Source organism: Myodes glareolus, chromosome 24 (assembly GCF_982192425.1).
Source record: "Myodes glareolus chromosome 24, mMyoGla1.1, whole genome shotgun sequence".
In the NCBI taxonomy this organism is placed as follows: Eukaryota; Metazoa; Chordata; class Mammalia; order Rodentia; family Cricetidae; genus Myodes; species Myodes glareolus.
The window spans coordinates 10584463-10608508 of record NC_142049.1 but is presented as its reverse complement, the minus strand read 5'-3'; the positions used below and the strand labels follow the sequence as shown (position 1 = coordinate 10608508).

The window sequence follows — 24046 nt, the reverse complement described above, 5'->3', positions numbered from 1 at the left end:
CCACACACACATACATGCATAATGAACACACGTATGTACGCAACACATATATATGCACACATGCACACAATTCGATTGCTGCATTTCTTGCTTTTCCTTATGTTATAGACTCCTCTACTACTCATTTATTGCATTAAGCATGTGACTGCACCACAGCACTTCCTGGAATGCTGGGTTCCCCATCTTGAATTTGCTACCAAGATTCTTAACTAATCAATCCATTCAAGTCTGTACCCCAACAGCATTTGGTTTGGTGGACACTCGTGAACTCACTCCTTAAATAAACAGACACTCTGTCAGCAACACTAATATACTTCTACGTTCCTTTCTTTTTGACCCAAATTGAAATCTCAGAATCAGACATACTGCATATTTATTGGTTTAGTTGTCTATTCTACTACTAATATAAGAAAGATAAAAAATGTGGCTGTGTTTTGTTACCTTATATATCTTTAGATCCTAATTCACAGTTGGCAGTTAATGATAGTTGCTGGATGATAACAAGATTGACTCCATGTAGAAAAAAATATTGCAATGAAGTATGTGAACGATAATCACCGAAGAACTTTTTATAGTTAAAAAGTGCCAACATTAAGGAATTGATAAGTCAGTAACAGTGAGCCATAGAATTCTCCACAGCAGTAAAGACAACAAATTGATTCTATGTTAACTCATAGAAAAACAACATTTATGATGTAGAAATAAGTTTTCAAATGATTTGAAGAAAAATATAAATAACATACTAGAACTTTCATAATTCTAGTGATATAGACTTTATAGGTAAATTAGTAAGAGAGATTTGACTTTACTCAATTGATTTGAAGTATTTATAGCTTTATTTATATAACTTGTACCTATATATCTCTCTATACATAGAAATTGATGGAAAGTATTACTGATAGAATAAGTGAAGAATGCATACTATTATTTCTGAGTAAGAAATAAAAAATCTATTTTTAATCATGTACAGTGGATTATGAAACTTGCTGAATATAACATTTAAACAAGAATATGGGACAAACTTATTATAAGTGAGCTTAGAAGATGCTGTAGCGTTGGTGATGGTCCCTACATCCCTCTTCTCTCTTCTCTCATCACTTCTAGCCATGTGCATATACATGTATGTGGAGAGGTTTATGTTTAAAATGCAGAAACACATGTTAAAGAATGTCACAGGAACACACATATATTTGTAAGCATTCATATCTGAGAATATGCACACCTATTTTTGTTAGATATTCCCTCTGGTTTTAGATTCTAAAGAACATTTTATTCTATAATGAGTATTTCTTGCTTTTAAAATATAAAAATATTTCGAAAATGAGATAACTAAAAAACAAGAACCATCCCAATAGTACCTTGTTGTGTAACATACAGAGCAAGTCTGCAAACCACTGGAAGGACCGGATGTCTCTGCACACCCAGATAAAATACAGTCTTCTTAGCTTGTAGGGTTTCCAGTCGTCCCTTGAAAATCAAGAGTGAAGCTGTGACTGGAACAAGATTCACCTATTCCTGAACATTTTCATTCATAAGCAACCACTAAGAGACAAACACAGATGCCCCAAACCCAGTCACTTCTATGTCAGCATCCTATACACTATATGCTACTACTGTCAGTTATGGTAAACAATACATTGACTCTTTGATGTCACCAACTGCTAAATTTATCAGTATTATATACACATCATTTGCTTCCACTCTGAGACCATAAACTGCAGTATTGGATAAGAGGAGCATTGACTCATGAGTCTCAGAAAAACAAGTTCTCTGTTTCAGTGAACTGTATCATTGTGCAGGAATCAAAAGGTCATTCGGCCGTGCCCTCACTTTTAGGTAAAAACCATTCCAGAAACTTGGTTGTTTATCCCTTTCTTAATACTCAGTTAATAAAGATTTCACAACCACACACTATGTAATACATTCCAGTCACTCTCAATTCCAAGTCAGGATGCCTACTTATGACTATGAAGGAGACTTGAAGTTAAGAAAATGTTCCTATTTTTATAATACTAAATATCAAAATAACTTGTAATATGTTGTCAGAAACAAATGATTTCTGGATTGTAACGTGCTTATTTTTGTAAGAGTCTCCAACATGTTCCCAAATCACATCCAGTAGAATACTTGAAATGAAATAAAATATTATTCAAAAATATCTTTCATTTATCTTTTGTGTTGAGACAAGGTCTAACTATGTAGCCCAAGCTTATTTTGAACTCGTGATACTCCTTCCTAAGCCAAAGGAGTGTTGATGCCTCTGCTTCTTCCTCCTCCTTCTCTTTCTTTTTAAAATATTTCCTCAAACATTTTAAAGTGAATTTTGTCTACTTGAGAAGTGAATGGAAGTGATCCAGGAGCACCTTTTTTTGCTGTCACTGTGTGTTTTTATGGTGACGAATCAACCTTTGTTTATAATTCTGGAACTAAAGTCCTGAGAGTATGTCCCAGTTGGGCAATCACAACTTTGACGTTTCTTTTCTTCGGTTTGTTACAAATTTGCTAATAAATGAAGGGCTGAGGTGATGAAACGTTCATCATCTTCTCTTAAGATCTTTTTCTGATCATACTCTTACAATTACTCCCAGACCTTTACTTTTATAATCTATTCAACATTTTTTTCATTTATTTATTTATAAAAATTTCCACTTCCTCCCCTTCTCCCAATATTTCAGACATGTATATAATAATTCTGGCTCTCCTCCCCCCATCCTATCTTCTCTCCCTCCATCACTATCATCTTTCCTTAATTCCCTATCAATCCTGTTCCCAGATTCATGACTTTTGGTTTTGATCTGTGGTCCGTTTAGCTTTACCAGAGCCATTTGTGACCACAGGATTGAATTAACCATTGGAGCCTGGTGAGGTCACCAGGGGGCACAAAACTAAAGACATTGACTTTCTTTCCCTGAGTCTATCAGTAGCATGTAGTTTGGCAATGACTTCATCAATCCCTTACTACTGATGTGCTCATTCTTCTGCAGACTCGAATAGGCATGATTGCAATGGTTATGTTTTGTCCAGAAGAGGACATTTCAATCCTGGTCTCTATAATCTGTATTCTTTCTGCCTCCCTGTTCTAAAATATTCTCTGATCCTTACAGAGCTTTTCATTGGATTTGATATTTTCAGAAACAATTTGCTGTATAAATGTATTACTTTATTTTAAGTTGCTCTAACTGAATGTTGACTTTCTAACAGCAGCGTCTATGTTTCCATTTATTGTTTCACCCCCAGTAACTCTAAGATTAATTGGCACAAAAGCACCCCAAAGTAATTGTTCACAAAACAAATGAGCAATGGCACCACTGTGAGGAGGTCAAGAAACAAGGCCTAGGGTGAGTAACTCTTAATAGGGAAAGAAGACGGATTCCTTTTGCCAGGGTGCATGCTGGGTGCTGCAGATCATATACTGTGAGTTACTGAATTTTTCACTTCACTAAGTAGGAAATGAAATTTCTTAAATAGCGAGTGAGAAAACTCTGTAAAGAACTATGTCATATATAAACTAGAATTATTTGAATGTTGGCACTTCTCTGTTTGGAGTAACAAGATAGATTAAAGTGACATACAGCAGAGTGTTTAGTATCGATGCAAACGGAGTGACCCCAATGCCTCCGGCCACACAGAGGCTAACTTCATAGTTCAGCGACTCCTCAAATGGACTTCCAAATGGACCATCAATGTACAACCTATAGAGAAGGGGGACAATGAAAACAAGTAAATTTTCTATAACATTCACTATTCATGCTGAATCCAAATTCTATGTTTTGTGATAGCTCAGGCATTATCTCTTTGTTTCTTACAGTGAGAAGGTGTAAGGAAAAAGCAATTTGTTTTGAACAACTGATAACAAAAACAAAAACTTCCTTCCATTTCTATATTAACTAAAAGTTTAGGAAAGCATAGGAAAAACTATTCTGTAAAGTAGTGATTGGTTAAAGCTTTGGTAATATTTCACTATGACAACTGACCAAATGAAAATACGAGTTTCTTCACTATGTTTGAAACGTAATAGTGTACTCTTCAGTAGCAAGTACCCTGCCCAACATATTTACTCACACATACACTATATGGACTGAAAATCATAGAAAGTGGAAGAATCTAATTGTTCCTCTCTTGCTCTAGATAAATTATTAAGTATAAAAAATAAAAGAAATCACAATAGAAATTGTCCTTGATCTGTGAGTGCTTGTGTGTGTGTACATTTAAACATCCTTAACTGTAAACAGAAATCACGAATTGTCTACTTATTATCCATTCTTCTTTTCATAGTAACAGCACATTAATTTTATTCAGGGACGTGAATGTCCAACCAAAACACCACATTTCTCAGATTCTATTCATCTGTTTTGACTGTGTGACTATTTTGGCAGATGTGATGCAAGTGAATTTGGAACTGGAAAGACTTCTTATGAGAGGCTGTCTCACTTGGGTGCTGTGACTCTTCCCCTTCCCCTTTCCTTCTGTAGCCCCGATGTCTAAAAGGTCCATTTTTATGGTCAAACAGTTATCTGTGATTATTGCAGAATGACCATATTTTCATGGTTTGTGTGATTTCAACATCTTGATAGGAAAGAAAGATAGACTCTATGTATATAAGGCGCTTGCATTGAGCTGGATTTTTAGAGCTCATTCCTTATGGAGGGACAACTTGCTCAGTCTAGATGCTTTGATCCTTTCTCAAACGATGTGGCAGACATTGTTTACTGGCCATATCTGAGTAATGGATAGGGAGTGGAGTTGGATGAGATGGGGAGTTGGGAAGAGGAAAGAGAGAGGGAACTGAGACTGGTATGTAAAATTTAAAAAAAAGATTGTTTTTAAAAAAGACACTGCCATTTTATAACTTTTTCCATTGTATTTTTTTTCATACAGAATACCTGTATAGAAGGCAGTCTACATGTCCTTTATGTTTGGAGGTCATTAAAATAGAAGGCCACTTAAGACTATATATGTGTAGAATTAATGGTTAGGTATCTGTTAAATGTCTGTAAAATAAAATTGTTAACAACCATTGTTTTTAGAATTCTGGCCTTCAAGATACTTAGTCATTGCTTATATTCAGTGTTGTTTTTTACTTTCACGCTAGTAGCTTTCTTTCCTAATATCTGTGAGTATATTGAATGAGTTAGATAACAAATAGATTAATTGAATGCATTGACACCTTAAAAGACAAGACTGTATTTGCAAATTTCAGCAATAATATTTATACTTTATTTCATCAACAAATAAGTCAGAGGAATCAGGAAAAAGACCTTTCTGCTATTTGTCTGCTTCCAAAGCAACACATCCTCCTCCCTCCCCGCAAGGCTATTCTCTGGTGTTTTGTAATAGCTTTGAACACGAACACTAGAACTTGAAGTTCCAGTCACTTACTAGGAATGAGATCACCGATGAGCTACTTGATCTTGCTAAACTCATCCATAAAAGAGACAAGATATGAGGAGAGAGAGAAAATTTGTTAGGAATTGTGGAATGCAACCCAAACATCAGAGATCGTTTCTACATATGACATCAGTGTATTTATAGTATGCCATTGGAATGAGGCACAACAGAAGCAGAAGAAGTGGACTAAGCTCGATACGAAGTGGGGGTGGTAAGGATTTGTTATGATGGATCTCTGAGGATCAGTTGCTTTTCATTAGAAACATTTTTAAAACTTCACTAAAAATTAATACATATAAATGAGGTTCCATATAATATTTTGAAAATGGAATGTGCTATAAAATATTTAAATCAAAAAAATAAAAAATATTTAAATCAGCTTAGTCACATAGAATTCTTGCATTTATTGCTTTACTATTTTGAATATATTCAGAATCCTTTTTACTATCTTTAACTATATAGCACCCATTACCTACAGTCACCTAACTATGCAGCAACACAGAACATCTGATTCATTTAACTGTAACACAGCATCCACTGCTCACTCTCCCACCCTGCATACACGCACACGCACACACACACACACACACACACACACACACACGGCCCAAAGATGGTGAAGGGAAAAGATTACAAAATCACTAGTGACCGATTCCCTGATTAATTAGGTCTAGTTTATTTTCTTTTTTTGAGAGGTAGAAAGAGACAAGAAAATAACTTAAATCTAATTTTTTCCACATTAACTTCATTAATGTGCAAAATTACTTGGTTTTCATTTATGAGTAGTAGCAACCTTTATTACCAGATGTTACAATTACTTTATATGTGACAAGATTATGGATATTAAATGCAAGTCTTCACTTCTATAAAATTGCAGTTGAGCTAAGAAAATATTTTTAAACTTCAGTTGATAAGTGACAAAACATTCTATTATGAAGGACAGCATATCTGAGAGAAGGACCCATATATATTTCCATGGCTTACCCCAAACTACATGTGCAAATTCAACATTTTAATAAAAGTTTTCCTTAAAAAATTTCACTTCGTGATTTCTAAATTGTGTTGTTTGTTAAGGTGGAGTTGATTAAACAGTCAGTTGAGCGAGTTCTTAAATGTATTCTATCCAGGCACTTGCTGTTGCCTCTCAAGATCAGACTGATATTACAATTGCCTTTGAGAATTTGAGGAGAAAGTTTATGTGTAAATAGTAAATGTTCTTACAAGGTTTTTAAAGTAGATGATAATCATCATACTTCTGACTCCCCAGTCCCTTCCAAGCACCACACTGCTTGCTCTGAAGTCTTTTCCTTCAATGGCCATAAGCAAGTGTATTTTTCCCAGCATCCATAATTTAATGTTTCATATAAGTAACATGGTATGCCCCAGTCTGCTTTGTATCAGTATAATAAAATTCCTGATATTGGGTAATGTATACAAAAAAAAGAAAAAACCCATCAAATCAAATTTATATTTCTACTTTATTATACTCAAAATACATTTCTACTTTAAGAACCAAAGAAGCCTATTAACATGGAACTTTGACATATAGCATACTCAAAAAAAATCATGATATTGTTAGTGATGACAAATATTTATGGTCTGTATACAACCATTTCATGCTATTTTAAATGCATACTTTGAAAACTACTTATATATCTTTTTAATTTTTTTAAATCTTTTTAAATTTTTAAAGTATTGCTATTTTAATTTGTGTGTGTGTTTGTTTGTATGTGTGGGTGTGTGTGCACATGCATGTCATTATAAGACACAGATATGCAGTGGTCCTTGGAGGCCAGAAGAGATATTGGCACTGGAGTCGCATGTGATTATTTTTTGAGGCTTCTCTTCTTAAAAATTTTAAATTAAGAAAATCAATAAATACTTAAGTTTTACCTCAGAGTCTAAAACAAGATATCATCAATATAAAAGCTGTTTATTTAAAATTTAATCTCTTCCCGAAGCTGTACTAATTCTTCTATATATACCGTCACTGTAGAGTCACAAAATAACTTAAAGTAGGCATAATAAATTTCCATTTAATTGTAATGGGAATTTAAATGCCAAAACATCAAGTAATTTTCCCTAGATCGCAGCTTCTATTTAGAGAAAAGATAATTCCTAAATTCCTTTTGAATCTGTCTCCAGCATTCCTTTCCTTAATGACTAGACATTAATCATACCAGCCAATCACCACTTATTTTGGTTAGGAAAATAAAGGGCATGGAGTCCTAGACCATCCATCAGGTAACAATTTCTTCTTCATCCGGGAGAAAAATGAGTATGATTAACTACTCCCCAGGAGAAGATGGATTTCCAGTTTAGATCACTCGGATAATTACATCAGTAAAAGCCATAAAAAGTGGTGAGGGAGCATTGAAAGACTGAGATGGTCTTCAAAATCTGTCTTGCTTTAATGGGTTGTAAACTAACCTGTGAATTGGAATTTCTTAGAGGGTTTATTAACACACGCAGCTCTGGGCCCTACCCCTAGACTCTCTATTCAAGGTTAATATTCTGGATAAAGGCTAAAGCATGAAGCTCTAACAGCATCCCTGACATCCCCCCCCCCAGAACTGTACTACAGAAGATGATGATTTTACATACAGTGATCACGGGAGCTCCTGGAAGCACGTAACATTTGGATTAAAACTCTGTAGAGGGCAGGAGACTTAACTCAGTGGTAAAGTTCAGTAAAACACTTGCCCACCTAGGGTCCACTGAGCCTGGGAACATGGAGACACAAAACAAGCAAGCACAGATCTTTCTAGAAGATCTGGATGGCAATATACACGTAGGAAAAGAAACATTGCTAGCAAAATGTTAAGTAAACCTTCGAAGAAAGAAACCATTCATCACTTAAGGATCTGTAAGGATAAAACTTTTCTGGAATGGAACTACCAAAAAAAGCATAGTTTTGAAATTATATTCTTATATTCATTATGAATTGACACATTTAATTTAAGAAAGGTTTTAACTTTCATTTTAGCACTCATCTATAAAACATACTTCATCAACTATTTTTGAGACTATGAATTAACTGATATCTTTCTGTTTGTTGAGGAGACCTTTGAAGAGTGAAGAACAAACAATACTCTGTTAAAAGTGGGTGGTTTCTATCATGGGATTTTTAAGATTTATTTTTCTCTTCTTTCCATGTTGGGGATCAAAGCCACAGGTTCAAAACACGCCAGGTAGCACTTTATCAATGAAAGAAATTCAACCTGAATTTTAAAGATCTTTTTTACAAATGAAGAGTTTCAGGACAATCTACTAGTCAAAAACAAAAACAAAAGTCCCCAACCAACAAAAACCTCACAAACCTAAAGTCCACTGACACCGAAAGGGGTCTGGGAGGCAATAATAACAGCGGAGGACAAACCAGCAAAGCCTCTCAAGGACGCAGATGCTAAGTCATGCATACATATCTCTTAGACACACGTGCATCCTCAGAATGTTAGAGGCATTAGGCAAACCTCCAGCCAACTGACTCCCATGACTCCTCTAGAACCAGTTCTTATGAGTACGCCTGAGTGACTCTGTCAGCCACACAGGTGTCCTCTTATTTGTTTATTTGTTTTGAACTAAGTCAGCTTCTTGACTTGTCGTATCTCTTAAAGAGAATCTTAAACTTTAGCAATACTTTAGTTTTTGAAAAATCATTTTATTTTAGTGGTCTGCTAGTTTTCTAAAGCTCCAACAAGTATAATTTAATTGTGAGCTGAATGTTAGGGGCTACGGGACTTACTACCTGATAATATTAACAGAATAACTCCCCTTTGACATATTGTTTCCCTAGACTAGAGAATACCAATGGCATCAGAAATACTCACGATTCAATTCTACATACAAGTCCCAAATTTACATTTTTAGCTATCCTGTCACCTAGGTATTAGAATTTCACTCATAAAGATGTCCTAGTGTAAGGAAGAGTAGACAAGAGACAATAATTCTTGTTTTGTCTTTTCATTTTAAAAAGATTTATTTTTGATTTTTGTGTGTTTATATGTCTGTGTATATATGTGCATGCTGTGAGTGCAGGAGTCCTTACAGACTGTGGCGAGCCACCTGATGTGGATGCTGGGAACCAAACTTAGACCTTTTGCAAGAGCATCACATCTCTTAACCATTGAGTCACCTCTATTATACCAACAATGTAAGTTAAAAAAAAAAGTCTATTTGTTGTAAAGAAAATCACAGTTGTGGCTGTGGAAACATCCAGAAGAGCATGTATATCACACAAACAGGAACACAACAGAAAGGGCTTCAACCCGACTAATCACCCCCAAAAGATCCTATGAACAGGACCTCTTTCCTGGGAAGAACAGGAATCCCCATGACAGCATCAAGCTTGGAAAACGGTAATCAGACCTCACACAGAGCTTTCATGCTGCTTGGAGGCAAGGCTTAGGGTGGAGGAAGTGCAGAACAGAGAGAAATGAGGAACAGGATGAGAACTGACTTCTTTATACAGGCCTGGGGTTTCACATCCTTTTCTTTAATACCACAAAGCTGTGTAAAATGGAACTAGGACAGACACTGTTACTTCCTCATATTAATGTAGCAAGGAAGCATCTTTGCTATTTCCAATCAAAACATAGGCGTAAAGAAAGATATTCATAGAAACTCTCACTCATTGCCCATTATGAGGGCAGTAAAAAGAATTTGCTTGCAGTCACCCAAAATTCAGACTGCTTCATTTCTCTCCTTTCCACACATCTGGTCAGTCACCACCTCATTTTGTGGATTGTGCCTTCTGACATCCCATGATAGTCACTGAACAGTTTATATTATCAGCACCCTATGGCTTGCTATCTGAACGTGAAAATTTTGAATGAAGATTATGTTATCCTGAGACAATGCTTAATGTTTTACTTTTGGTCCATGGTAAGTAGATGAAAATATAGGTTAGCTTTTATTCCCATCGCTTAAAGCCTTCTCACAATTCTCCACTGTCATCACAACAAAATTCAAGTTCCATCAAAGAGCAGACCAGATTGAGTCATCTTCATTTATCTTTATATTCTTCTCTCTAGAGTGTGCCTACAGATGTGTGTACTGCACAATTATTGTTAGTTGGATGTGTTCCTCAAGCATTTCCATGGCTTCATATGCTATGTACTCTTGGTTTTAACTAAAGAACCTCTCATCTGGACATTTTACTTAAGGACAAAATTAACTTTATATACTTTGCTTCAAAATAATTCAATATTTCTCCACATATGTCTTAACACATTGATATGATTTATTCATTAAGCTTTTCCCTCTAAGAATTCTCGCTTCCTCAAATACATACACTGTACCTTAGTCATTTTTATGTTATGATCAAGTGTTATGTGGTATGTATTCAATACACATTTGATGAATGGTTAGATAAAAATATGGGTGGATAAGTGAATGAGAGCCTGTATAACATCATTAATTATAATTTGGAATAACAAAGATCTGAGTTTGAAAATCAATGACACCACATAACTTGGTTATGGTATTCATTTGTTTTCTTCTCAATCCTCTGACATAAACTACTGGAAAATAATAATATTAGGGGAATAACAAAGATTTCATGGAATTATTCATTTAAAAGTATAGTATAATTCCTAACACATAAATATATTCTGCATGTTACAAACATTTCATTATTATGGGTGATAATAAATGTTTGGTAAAAAAGTATATTACTATTAAGTGAACAAAAACTACTGAAGAGGGATAATTTCTAGAAATAAAACTCTGAATACAGAGAAGAGAAAGAAAAACTATTTGGCAAAGAGATGAAACCTGAAAAGGTCATCTGAGGACTTGTGCTTTGGAGATATTACACAATATTATGACTTGAAGACATTTTTAAGCAGCCAGTTGGAAATAAGATTGGGTTGAGACAGATTTTACTATCCAAATAATTAAGGTTGTTCTTTGGCAGTCAAGCAAAACAATAATTCTGACTTCTGTTATAAATAATATTCCTGTTTATAAGTAGTGGATGCTTATCTAGGTGCTTAGCTTCTCATAGGACTTAATCCACGTGAAAAGAAAATGGAAATAAGTTTTTCCTGCCTTTGCACAATACTTTGACCACATCCGCACTAAGCCTTCTAAAGCTACTGGTCATGTTTTGTTGGCTTAACTATCCACTTAAACTTCCAGTCTAAATTATGTCAAATTTCTTCAAACATTTTGCACATATAAGCTGTTTTTATAAGGATAGAATATAAATATAAACATCCTCCAAATACATATCATAAATCAACATCTTTTGAGACATCATGATGGTGAGCTGAACAGACTGAGAAATGAGCTGCGTTCCTCCTGTTTATTTCCTCTAACCTACACACCCACATGGGCTTTGCAGGAAGTGTCCTTTACCTTTCTTTGAGTCCTCGGTTTTATTCTCATAACCGCCACATTTATTCATACTGAGAACTCTTACAGAACAATGTCTGCCCTTGACTTTTGGAGAACGGGTGTCCCTATTTTTGGCAATGGGTCAAATGAGAGTTCATGAGTTTAAGATCGTGATTAAGAAAAATTGTTATAATTTAGAACCATGTTCTCCAGAATTATTAGAAAATGTTTTTCAAATGACTTTCCCTTAATATTTCTTCCATTATGTTTCTGTCTCTCTTTCACATACTCAAGCATACATTTCATTGATGAGTCACTTTTTCTACCACATGAGCTTATTTCACCTGAAGACCACATTTTTATATTCTCTATTGGTAGATTTTTCATGTTCAAAGAATGCTAAAGATTAAAAGAAAACATGCAACCTAATTAGAGTCCACCCCAAATCCCACAACAAGCATTAGCTGGAGTATTGTCAGTCTATGTTGGATATAATAGGCTTCATAGATATCATCCTTTGTGTGTAATATATTGCAGACAAGCTGCTTTTTACCTTGTGTTTTAGGTTATAAGGTATATTTTTAAACAAAAAAAAGGTGTATTGCAATTAATCAGCAAAGGAAGTAGAAAACTAAGAGGACAATCTTTATGTAAACATACCTTCTTTAATTTTAAAAATAGAAAATAGAGAATAAGATTAGGAGCCAACCACTGATGATACGGCATGGCTATGCAGGAGGCTCATTGCTTGCACATGGAGCAACTCCCCAGTCACACACAGCTCGTTGTAAGTAGAAGCAGAACTTGGTCTTCTGCATCACTTCTGAGGAGCCAAAGATCAGCCATTATAAGTGAGACATTAAGTGGTTTGGCTAGGTTACTCAGGATCTTCACAAAGCCCACAGAATAATTACATTTTGCTTTCCTTGCATCAATTCTGCCAATATTTGGTGCTTCTCTTCTCAACACCCAGCAAACTCCTGCTACTTACTTAGGATAATTTCTAGACTGAATGAAGGGCAGAATCTCAGAGTCTTGGCCAGATGGAGGGAGTAGTAAATCTCGGAACCGTTCTGTCAAAAGACAAAAAAAAAAAAAAAAAAAGTAATTATCAACTGTGCAAAGTTCATCAAGAGAATAATTTCAAAATAGAATTGGGTTTGTTTCTACTCTCTGCATGTATTTCAAGAATAAAATAATAAAGTAACTGAAAATATTTTTAAAAGTATATTCTTTGGTATATGCTTGTAAAACCTTATCAATGAATCATCAGAAAACACAATGTCTTTAAATATTAGAGATGTATACTGTTAGTACTTACACGAGTTGAAAAATATCAATCGTAGCTTTCATGTTATGTGGCAGACTTTTGGTAGAAATGAGTGTCATAAGATCAACGTTAGGACTAAACATGCCTTTATACACTGCTGATAATACAGAGCAGTTATAAGAACTTGTAAGAGTGATTTAGGGTTATTCTGGAAATGTGAACTTTGCATTGACTATTGTTAAATCTTTCTAGTCCATACCCTGTAGCAACTTTCAGTGTGACTGGGTAGAAAGCATGAAGGCATGCAAAGCAACATTTTTATAACAATCATAAACAGAAATATAAATTTCTCATAAGCATGAGACTAAGAAACCTATTCTATTTGGATAATAGAATATTTACTAATAGAAGTAAACTGAATGCTTTTATTTGTAAATACAAACCGAATCATGTTGTAAACTTTTGAGGATGGGAAAGCACAAAATATCATTTTATAAAGATAGAAAGCAATGAAATAATGCATTGTGTCAGCACAGTATATATAAAGCCGAAGAAACCGATGAAGACAATGAGGCAGTCAATTACATTTCCCGGTAACTTTTAGGAAGAGTTAGATGTCTTCAGTAATGAAGAAGCCAAAAGGTCATTGTGAGTAATTTTTAATACTTCATATACACTATGTTATAATGAATTAATGTTTGTCAATATTTCAAATGTAATAATTATATTATCATGATAACTGAATGAGTTTAGAGTAGTCTGAGGAGAGCAGATCATGAACCAAGATTTAGATGAATGGACTTTAGGGCATTTAAAGTTCATAAGGAAGGCAAGGAGAAGATATGACAGAGGAAAGAGGCATGAATTATGTTAAATGCTACCTTTGCAATGCTAATACTGCCTTCCAGCCTGCATTGTAGAAGTATTTACTGTAGCAAAACTGGGCAAGGTAAACCCTCATGATTTATTAGAGAACAGCTGAGTCATTGTCTCAACCAGTAAATCAAGAGAATGAGTACTTTTGACCAACTTACACAACCAAGCTGCAGAAGTGTGCCAACCTAAAATGCCTATGCTGCTGTAAATCTATTGCCACTAGAGGTGCGCACTCTCCCTGAAATCCTAAAATCTACACTGGACGACAATGCTCCTTCCCAGTTACTGTATGTTACACAGATAGTCACTTGTAAGCATAACAGAAGGTCACAAAGGATTGCCGAGAGAAGAGGCATACAACTTCTTTACACATGTTCAACAAGAATCATTTCACAGGTTTCCATCACTATGTTTGCCTTTGGCACTCAGTCTTTACAGCAACACGCTTGGGAGTGAAACAGTGGGATCCAGGAATGGCCTTACATTTTCTGGTTCTATTTTGAAGAGAAGAGTTCTGAAGCTGAAGCACTCATTTTTTTTCCTTTTGTATTTACTCTTTAATTTGAATCCAAATTTTTGAAAATTTATGAAACGTTAACTACTGTTGGGCTGTTATTTTTAATCTATAAAGTTACTATTTGTTCCAGTAGGATGATATCAACTATTTTTGAAATTAGTCTGCTTTTGTCTCTTAAAAACATTTCTTTTATTATGTAAGATTATAATTAAATCATTTCCCTTCTCTTTCTTCCCTCCAAACCCTTCTATTTACAACACTTGCTCTCTTTCATATTTATGGCATCCGTTATTTGATAACATATGGCCCTGCCTTGTATTTTAAAGGAGTACTCTTCAATGTTCACCTGTTTCCAAATACTTTTACTATTTAATCATTTTCTAAAATAGATCCTGAAAATGAAACTTAAAACCAAAAGAAATCAAGAAGTTTATTTATTATGTAAAAGAATGTTTTCTCTAAAATGTATAGCAGATTTCACTGGGAGCTAAAATCATGCTTTGAAATTTGAAGACTGACTTCCAGACTTGCTTAAAACGAAAATGCTTCAGCCTCTCAGATGCCTGCCGTCATTTATCAACTGCCATCCCATTCTTCATCTGATTCCACGAGAAACATACTTTGATTTTTCATTTTCCGAGAAAGGAAAGTAAAATGCCAAACTCAACGTGCTTATTCAGCCGACACATGATTTTCTTAGAAAATAGCAGATTCCCAACACTACTGCTCAGGCCTTTCACAAGGCATCTTAGAGGAAGTTGTTAAAGCCACTGACAGGAACCAAGGGACTCGCTGCCATAATGCTGTGATGAGCTGACTAATGAGGTAGAGATGTCTGGAGGTGATTTCCCACCAGTCGGGAATTCCTTAATTGACACAAGCTTCTACAGACTTTCAACTTCTTTCTATTTCTCTCTAATTCAATCAACAAAACGGGCCTGAAGGACAACCTCTACATAATTACATTAATGTGGGCAGTATAGACAATCGTTTATGACACAATATAGCTAATCAAGAACAAAATTAGAAGGAATATGTCCCAATTTAGAAATTTTGTTTAGATATATTTACTTTGTCCCAGACTCATGTTATCTTTAGGAGAAACTAACCAATCATCCCATTATTGGCAATGTGCAGTATATGAGCTACAACAGGCATTTGCGTAATGCCAATAAAAATCATGGGAATCTATTCCTGTTGTGAGAATGAAATATTCCTATCACTACCAAGAAAAAGAGGAAGATGAAATGATTTAAGAGAAAAATTGACAGTGATGAATGATATCCCTTTATAACCTAGGAAAACTCTTTTGATTACAGAACTTAACTAATCTCGTTCAGTAACATACTTGAAAGGAACTTATTTGCTGGAGGGACCCCTGTCAGACAGATTTTAGCAACTTCAAATAATTGTGTTTCTATAGGTGGCCTTTTTTCCTGTCTCTTTCACTATTATCTTCAGTATGAAAATGGATGCTTCACTTTGAATACTCAAATATCACAGGCAAGAAAGGAAAGTCATATAAAGCATCTCTCAAAGGTGACAGAATTGCCACAAAATGAGACATTTTTTTTGCGTTTTTATTAAAACATACAATTTTATCCTTTTTCTTTTAATCTTATTCTGTCCAATTTGGCAGTTTTGGTTGTCTTTTTCAAAAAGCATTGAAATTAAATCCTTAAAGAACACTGAAGTTCCCCATGGTATTTATGATCTTAGTTATAAAGTTAACTGGAATAAATCAGTCATGGTGGTGCACATCTTTAATATAATACTTGAGAGGCTGGGGCAAGAATATTGCAAAGAAGAGCCAGTCGTTATTACACAGTAAGATTCCTTCTTGAAAATGCATAAGAAAATGGGACAAATAAATGGAGGTATATAACAGGTAACATCAGAAGTTGTGTTGTCAAGGAAACAGAAACTATCCCCAGGCAATATAAAATGAAACTGTAAAATTTATTCTATCATACTTATCAGATTTTATACTGACTTTTTTTAAACATAGAAAGTATTATGTCAGTATAGATATGTGAAATCTAGTGTTTGTAGTCAACTGGATTACAATGAGAGGCATCTAAGACTGCTAAAATATCGCTGTGTACCTCAGGGGGCATTTTCAAAAGGGGGCCACATGTGAGAAAATTAGAGTGTTTTGGTGGTGAGTGCATGGCTGAAGGGTGAAATGTTAGTGGCACTTTCCAAGAAGCTGGAGCCCTGGCTGAAAAAGAGGTCTGAGAAAGGCAGTGTTTGTAGCCGGGAGCCATTCCTTCGTAAGACAGTTTGGATTTTGGTGCTGCCACTACACTCTAGCTTCTTAGACCTTCCATGAACCAACAACACCAGCAACTTTCCAGTGAGCTTCAACCTTGCATTGAATTGTTGAGTTTCTTGGACAGGGAACTACTTGGTGCTCTGCGATACAGTCCAGACAGCAGCTGTTAGATCACCTACGACCTGAGGTATAAGTCAGTCTGAAACATAATCCTATTTTCTGATCTCTCAGTCAATGTATCATGTGTCATATTATATCATATAATATCATATTTGTTTATCTATCTACTAATCATTTATCTATCATCTGTCATCTACCATTTAACTACCTATTTGTCTGTCTATCTTTCAATCTATCTATCTATCATCTAACTACCTATTTATCTATCTATCTATCATCTATCTAATTTCTATCACTTGCCTATTTATGCAAATATATACATGCAAATTCTTTTGGTTCTTTTTTTTAATACTGTGATGCTTTTTACAATAATTTTATACTGAAAGATTAAATTATTTTATAATGCTGACAAATCTTTCTTGGTGTATATTTTACAATACTTAAAAGCAAGAGATTATAGCAGTAATGATATCCAACAAGACCTTTGATATTCTCATCACTGCAAAGACACAAGAAGGTATCATTGTGACATGGAAATGTATGCATTTGATTGTTTACACTGGTCATTTCATAGTATATGCCAAATGTTATATTGTATAACTTGACTATCAAAAACAGATATGATATGATATGATATGACACATGATACATTGACTGAGAGATCAGAAAATGGGATTACGTTTCAGACTAATTTATACCTCAGGTTCTAGGTGATCTAACAATGGCTGTCTGGACTCTATAGCAGAGCACAAAGTAGTTCCCTGTCCAAGAAACTCATATTCCAGATGTTCCATAAACATCTGAATTTTATATTCAGATGCTCACTGTTAAAAAAAAAAAGTCTTCTCAGACATAGAGTTCTTGGAACAGGTGCCACTATCTGATATGGCCTAGAGATTGTCATAATGCAATTTCCTTCACTTTTATAGCATGATCCAAACCACTCTTTTTACTAGAGTCCTTGAACTCCCTTTTGAATCTATTCTTACTCGTTAGACTTAGAATTCTAAGAGGACAGCCCGATTTCCCTGCGACATCGTATCTGGAACTCAGTGAGTAAAAAGTAAGGTATATAAGAGACATGGGCATTATAGAAAGACACCCACTTATTCATTAATGCTAACTCTGTTATTCTGTAAGCTCAGAACTGCAAACTTTGCTGAACATGCTTCTTGAACATGTTGGTTATTAAGAAATAAAATAAAAGAAAGAGAAAAGAAGATTAGTAAAGTTTTAGGGTATCCATAGAAGAAACCCTTCTAATCAATGATACTATAAGACAAGCTAAACACATTTGATAAAATTCTCCCTTTTCTCCCTCATCAATAAAGGCCAACAAACCCTAAAGGAATACAGTTGAGAGTAAAATCAATATTTAGGGAAGCAGGAAATTCCTCCACATTATACATTTGTTTCCCTCACACAACAAAACATTTACTGAATGGTTATTATTTGCACATTCTATGATTAAAGCAAATTCTCATCAAGGCGACTCTGCTTACTGCAGAAACAAATGCTCAAAACAAGAACGATTTCACAGTCGTTATAGACATGTGTTGACAGAGTTTTAAAGGGAATTACAAAATTACTTAAAGAGGGAAGGAGGAGCATTACTTCTAGTAACTCAAACTTAATGGTTTTCAAGTTTTGATGTTTATTTTCCTAGGAAAAATATGCACATTAATCTTAGCAAAATCAATTACTTTTAACAATGGAAATTAAAGGGCAGACTTAGAGACATCCATATAAGCTAAAAAGAGATAGAAAATAAATTTGCTGTTCTGAAGAATTTGTTTAAATCAAATAACTTTGTTCATTACCATGGTAACTAGTGCTGAACAACAATGGCTTCTATTTAAAGTATTGCTTTCAAAACAACATTAAAAGCATCCATAATAGACTATTTTGGATAGATCAAGACATCTAGATCTAGAGGAAGAACATTTTCTTTTTACATCTATAGCCAAACCTTCTCTAACAGAACTCAAAAGGAAGTAGACAACAATTTTAGAATAAAAATGTCAGCTGCCTGTTTGGATTCTTATGAAACGTCCTTTCCACAAATATCAAGGCCATTGTGAAAATAATACAAAATAAAACCTTATTCTGTCTTATATACAGACACACAAAACAAACTCAAAACATACTTTTTAGAAGACAACAGAAACACAAAACATGTGTAACCAGAGCTAGTAATTGAGTTATACCAGCTGAAGCTGAGAAGAGGCATTACATTCCCCTGCCCTGGCCATACCTCCTGAACTACATTCCTTTTAGATTCTCTATGAAACTATATCTACTTTCACTACTACTTCAGACAGAATTAAGATGTTAATTCTAGCCTTTGCCTCCAAAGATTTACAATGTGATTATCTATAACGAGAAGAGAAATGATTAGAAAGAATTTGTGTGTTGTAGGTAAGGAAACTGAACATCAGGCAGGACCTGATAACCCACAGGTCTGATGGCTAGCAAGAGGGAGAGATAAAAACCAAACAGAAGCATTGCAGAATCAAATTGCCATCCAGTATTTTTTTTTATTTCTTGGTTTGCACAGTTTTCTTTCCAGACAAAGCACTCTGTTCATTTGTCCTCCCTCCTGCTCTCTTCCTTTATTTTTCCTTTTTAAAAACAATCTTATTTTACATACCAATCCTAGTTCCCTCTCCCTCCCCTACTCCTTCTCCACCTAACTTCCCTCATCATACCCACTTTCAATTCACTTCTCACAGAGGATGAGGCCTTCCATGGGGAGTCAAGAAAGTCTGTCACATCACTTGAGGCAGGACCAAGGCCCTCTCCCCTGTATCTAGGCTGAGCAAAATATCCCTTTGTAAAGGGAAGTTTTTGTCTCACCTGGTCTGACAGCCATTTAGTCCCAAAGAAGCACACAGGATCTTATATTAATCACAAACTGTTTGGCTTATTATTATTATTAACTAGCTCTTACAACTTAAATTAACCCATAATTCTTGTGTATGTTTAGTCACACGGCTTAGAACTTTTTCTCAATAAGGCATTCTCATCTTGCCTCCTTGCATCTGGCTGGTGGCTGACTCTCTGCCCTTCCTTCCCAGAATTCTCTTAGTTTGGTCACCCTGCCTATACTTCCTGCCTGACTACCAGCAAATCAGCATTTTATTAAAATAATATGAGTGACAAATCTTTAGAGTGTATAAAAGCATTATCCCACAGCATCCTTCTACTGGGAATGAGCTCCAAAGAGCCAGTTCAGTCACTAAACCAGTATTTATCCTTTCCTTCTAGTCTAAGGATTACATAGTGAGAATAAACCACACCTAACATCTGCATGACACCACACCTGCTCCATTTCAGCACCACAAGTCTGAAGGGAGAAAATGCAGTAGTATAAGAAGGAAAACTGTTTTCAATGGGCCCATCTGCTTTTAAGGGAAGCAGTGATAAAATTCTATCCCCGTTGAACCCATTATTATGCTTCCTATTTGGTAAGCGTACAATTTTAAAACACGGAATAAGCTTTTGGAAACTACAAACAAACTTCTTGGCCTCTAAACACATCAATGATTCACTGTCTATAAATGGATTTCTCCTAAGAAGTAAATTCTCTTTTATTGCTGTGGAGGCTATGCGGTAACAAGAAAAACACTGACAAGGGAAAGAAAGAAAACACAGGTTCAAGAAGAGTGAAAGCAATTATCAGAGGCACTCTTGGATAAACACATTATTGCTACTAAGTTTCCTTCAACACAATCCACCTTTTAAGGAAAATGCTCTACTGAACAATTGTCACAGCAAATACATTGTTAAACAGTGTTGGCACTGAACAAAAGTAACACCTCAAAATGATCAAGGCTCAGCTTGATACTAATTCAGTTTTGGCTTTCAGCACAAACTCCAATACTACCTACGCTCATATTCAAAAAGCAACAGGCAATTTTGTTTAGGACTCAAAGAAAATGCAAGGTTTTGTGTGTGTGTGTGTGTGTGTGTGTGTGTTTAAAGTGTTCTTGCCTAAAACCTGGGCTATAAAAATTAATACCATGAAGTACATGGTCTTTAGAAATCTATCAAAACTAACCCAGCAGTGAGTCTTTTGTGTTCTTAAATACAGGACACACTGGATATAGACAAGGCCTAAAGAAAATCCGCATCAGAGAAGAGCAGCAAGTAAATAATGCTGTTCTAGTGGACAGGACAGTTTGCCTTAAGCCCTCCAACTCCTCCTTCATCTGCTTTCCTACTGCCAGGACCTCTTTCCTTTTAATGCTTGTCTTTAATCAAATTACTCCCAGGACTTATGGGCCAACTCAGAAGCTCAGTCTTTGAAAAGGTCTTGATTGATCATGCTGAACAACAAAAAAATATTTTCACAGAATTTCCACCAGCTCACAGTTTGATAACAAAAGAGAAATTATATACAATGAATGCAGATGGGGTAAAGATTCTTTATCGGCCTAGGACAGAAATTAAAGTCCAGTTCCTTTAGCTTAGCATTGATTTTTCTTTTCTTTTTTTTTTTTGCAAAAAAGCCAAAAGATTTCGTGTGTGTGTGTGTGTGTGTGTGTGTGTGTGTAGCTCCCCCTCTCCACCTCTGAATATAAACCAACTACTCAGCCCCACGAACACAAGACCATTGTCTAACGAGCATGCATTTATTATTTTTCCTTGCTTGTTTTTTAAGGTCCACTTTGACCATAAAAATTCCTGAGATGTTTTGGCAAGCGTCTGCATTTCCTCTTAAACATCTTAGCATATTAGGCAGTTTTTAGCAGTTCCTAATCAGGTAATTGAGACATTAACTGCCAATTTGGATACCAGTTTTGTTTATTTTATAATCCTCTGTTTTTTGCTTTATATAAATCTTCTAATCTGTGTAAAATAAGACTTTTATGCACTGTGTGGAATCAGCGGCAGACCATAGCTTTTTATTAAGACAGGTGGAAGAATGGGGTAATGGAAGACTAGTTTGTGCCTGGTCTTGGTGCTCCGGTGAGCTTGTGCTTGGACGATGTGATATTAAGCAGTGTTTGTTTTCTGTTCTCTTAGCTTGTGAAGGATAGACAGCTGGGAGATGCTGGAGTATGGAATTCCTGTTTCTCCACGAAGACATGTACAGCAGGTTCCCATCAGGCTACCGGAGGTCCAAAATGGTGAGAATATTTCCACCCAGACAGATGGTCAGGATATTCAAACGTATTTCTGCTCCTTCTTTTGTAATATGAGGTTAACTGGGAGTGGCTGCTTTCAGGATACTTGGTCTAGAGTGGCTTCACTGCCTAAACAACAAAATGCTAATGACTTGATACCTCAAAGTGTTAAAGCAATTAAATGTTTGAATTGTCCTTTGTATCTATCATATTAAAGAAGTTTTTTCATTATACCACAATATACCACAATACTATTGTGGTAAAAAGCATAAGGAAAATTAAATGTGGATGGTCAGCATTCACTGGAATGGCCTCCCGGTACTATTCTATGGTTTCCATATTACAATTTTTCAGGCATCTTTGTATTCTTTACTTATATTACTGTATTCTTTACTTATATTCCTAAATCCCTATGCCCCTACCCTTGCAAGAGGTGTTTTTGTTAAGGCTAGTCCCCTGATAGCTACTCACTGGCAAAACAGTTTCTCCTGAAGTCAGGCTGCTGAGGAAGAAGAATGTTCAGTACTTTTAATAGCAGTTCATTATTCCTAGCCCTTGCCCAAAGTCCAAGATCTTTTTCTTAACGTTTTGTTATGAAGACCTTATAACTCTCAGAGACAATAAATTCATGAAAGCATGGACCTATTGGAGACTGGTTAGAGTTTAATCTTGTCCACAAGGAGCTTCTTGTTGTTTTTCAAGCTGTTCTCCCCAGACACTTGGGACCATGAAGTTCAGCTGATGAGTACCTGTGTGGCAAACTCCTGGAATCCTCTTATCAAGATTACATGAGAGAGGGGACCTGGCCTGGCACATAACATCTTTGACATTAATCCAGAAAAACTGCTGACATTTTTTTACATTGTTCAGCCTTTTATACAGCTTCTGTAATGATTCAGCCCCACAACAAGGCTGGCACTTCCAGGTTCCAGGGCCAAGCATGTGCAGACAAGACCTCAGGTAGAAGTGCCTACTGGTGTCAGGAATCTTTATTTAATTTTATTATATTATTTTTATTGAGCTCTACACTTTTCTCTGCTCCCTTCCCTGCCTCTCCCCTCCCCTTCAACCCTCTCTCAAGATCCCCATGCTCCCAATTTACTCAGGAGATCTTGTCTTTTTCTACTTCCCATGTAGATTAAATCTATGTATGTCTCTACTAGGATGCTTATTGTTGGCCCCGGGAATCTGAAAGGACCTGCGTGACCCATGTGCAACATGGTTGCATCATCTACATATGACACAGCTGTATGAGCCCTTGTGCACATGTGTGAGTTCCGTCATCTGCGCATGATGCAACCATGCCATCCCCCTGTGCACGTGCACAGACAGCCCTTAAAAGCTGGAGGCGCCACCTTCAGCCCTCTCTCTCCCTGAACACTGACCTTCACTAGGCCTGTATACCCCCACACACACAATAAACTCTTAAGCGGGCTTGTTGGCTCTTCCTTGTTTCGTTCTCACTTGCGCCAGGTAACTTCAGCTTCTATGTCTATGCAAAGGTCAATGAACAACAAACTTTATTATGTTTAAAATACACAGAATATTGTTCTGTTCTTTAATTTTTAAAAAATTATTATTTTTAAGTGTATGTATGTTTTACTTGCATATGTGTTTGTGCAGTACTTGAGGGCCTGTTGCCTCTGCAAGTCTGGGAAGGGTGTTTGATCTATTAGAAATGGAGTTACAGATAGTTGTCTGCTGCCACGTCGTTGCTGGGACTCAAAACCAGATGCTCTGAAAAACGTTAAGTGCTCTTAACTGCTGAGCCATGTCCAGCCCTCCTTTAGTTTAAATGAAGTGAATAGTGTGATTGTTTTATATTTGCAACCTTAAGATTCTTACTTGCATTACTACATCAATGTTGCTTTAATTTTGTTTTTTTTAATACTTCAAATTTCTGTAAGTTATTTTTTGAGATTATAATCACATAATTTTCTGCTTCCTTTTCCTCTCTCTGAGTCTTACTAAATGCCCCTCCTTGCTCTTTTTCATTTCATAGCCTCTTTTAACATTAACTGTTGGTCCATATGTATGTATGTATGTATGTGTATATATATATTATATATAAATATATTAATAAGTAAATAACTTTGTTTTAAAAGTTTTAATTTCTTTAGAGAACAAGAGTT

The 24046-nt window shown here is 35.6% G+C and overlaps 1 protein-coding gene across 1 annotated transcript in view; it reads right to left on the bottom strand.

Annotated features, from left to right (window-relative positions):
* Positions 1-24046, bottom strand: part of Nox4 (NADPH oxidase 4) — a 111480-nt gene that overhangs the window by 15530 nt on the left and 71904 nt on the right. The window contains exons 13-15 of the mRNA XM_048435224.3: positions 12719-12800; positions 3573-3692; positions 1359-1467 (exon numbers count right to left, since the gene is read on the bottom strand). Coding sequence (XP_048291181.3) covers positions 1359-1467; positions 3573-3692; positions 12719-12800 — 311 coding nt within the window. The remainder of the gene's footprint in view (positions 1-1358; positions 1468-3572; positions 3693-12718; positions 12801-24046) is intronic.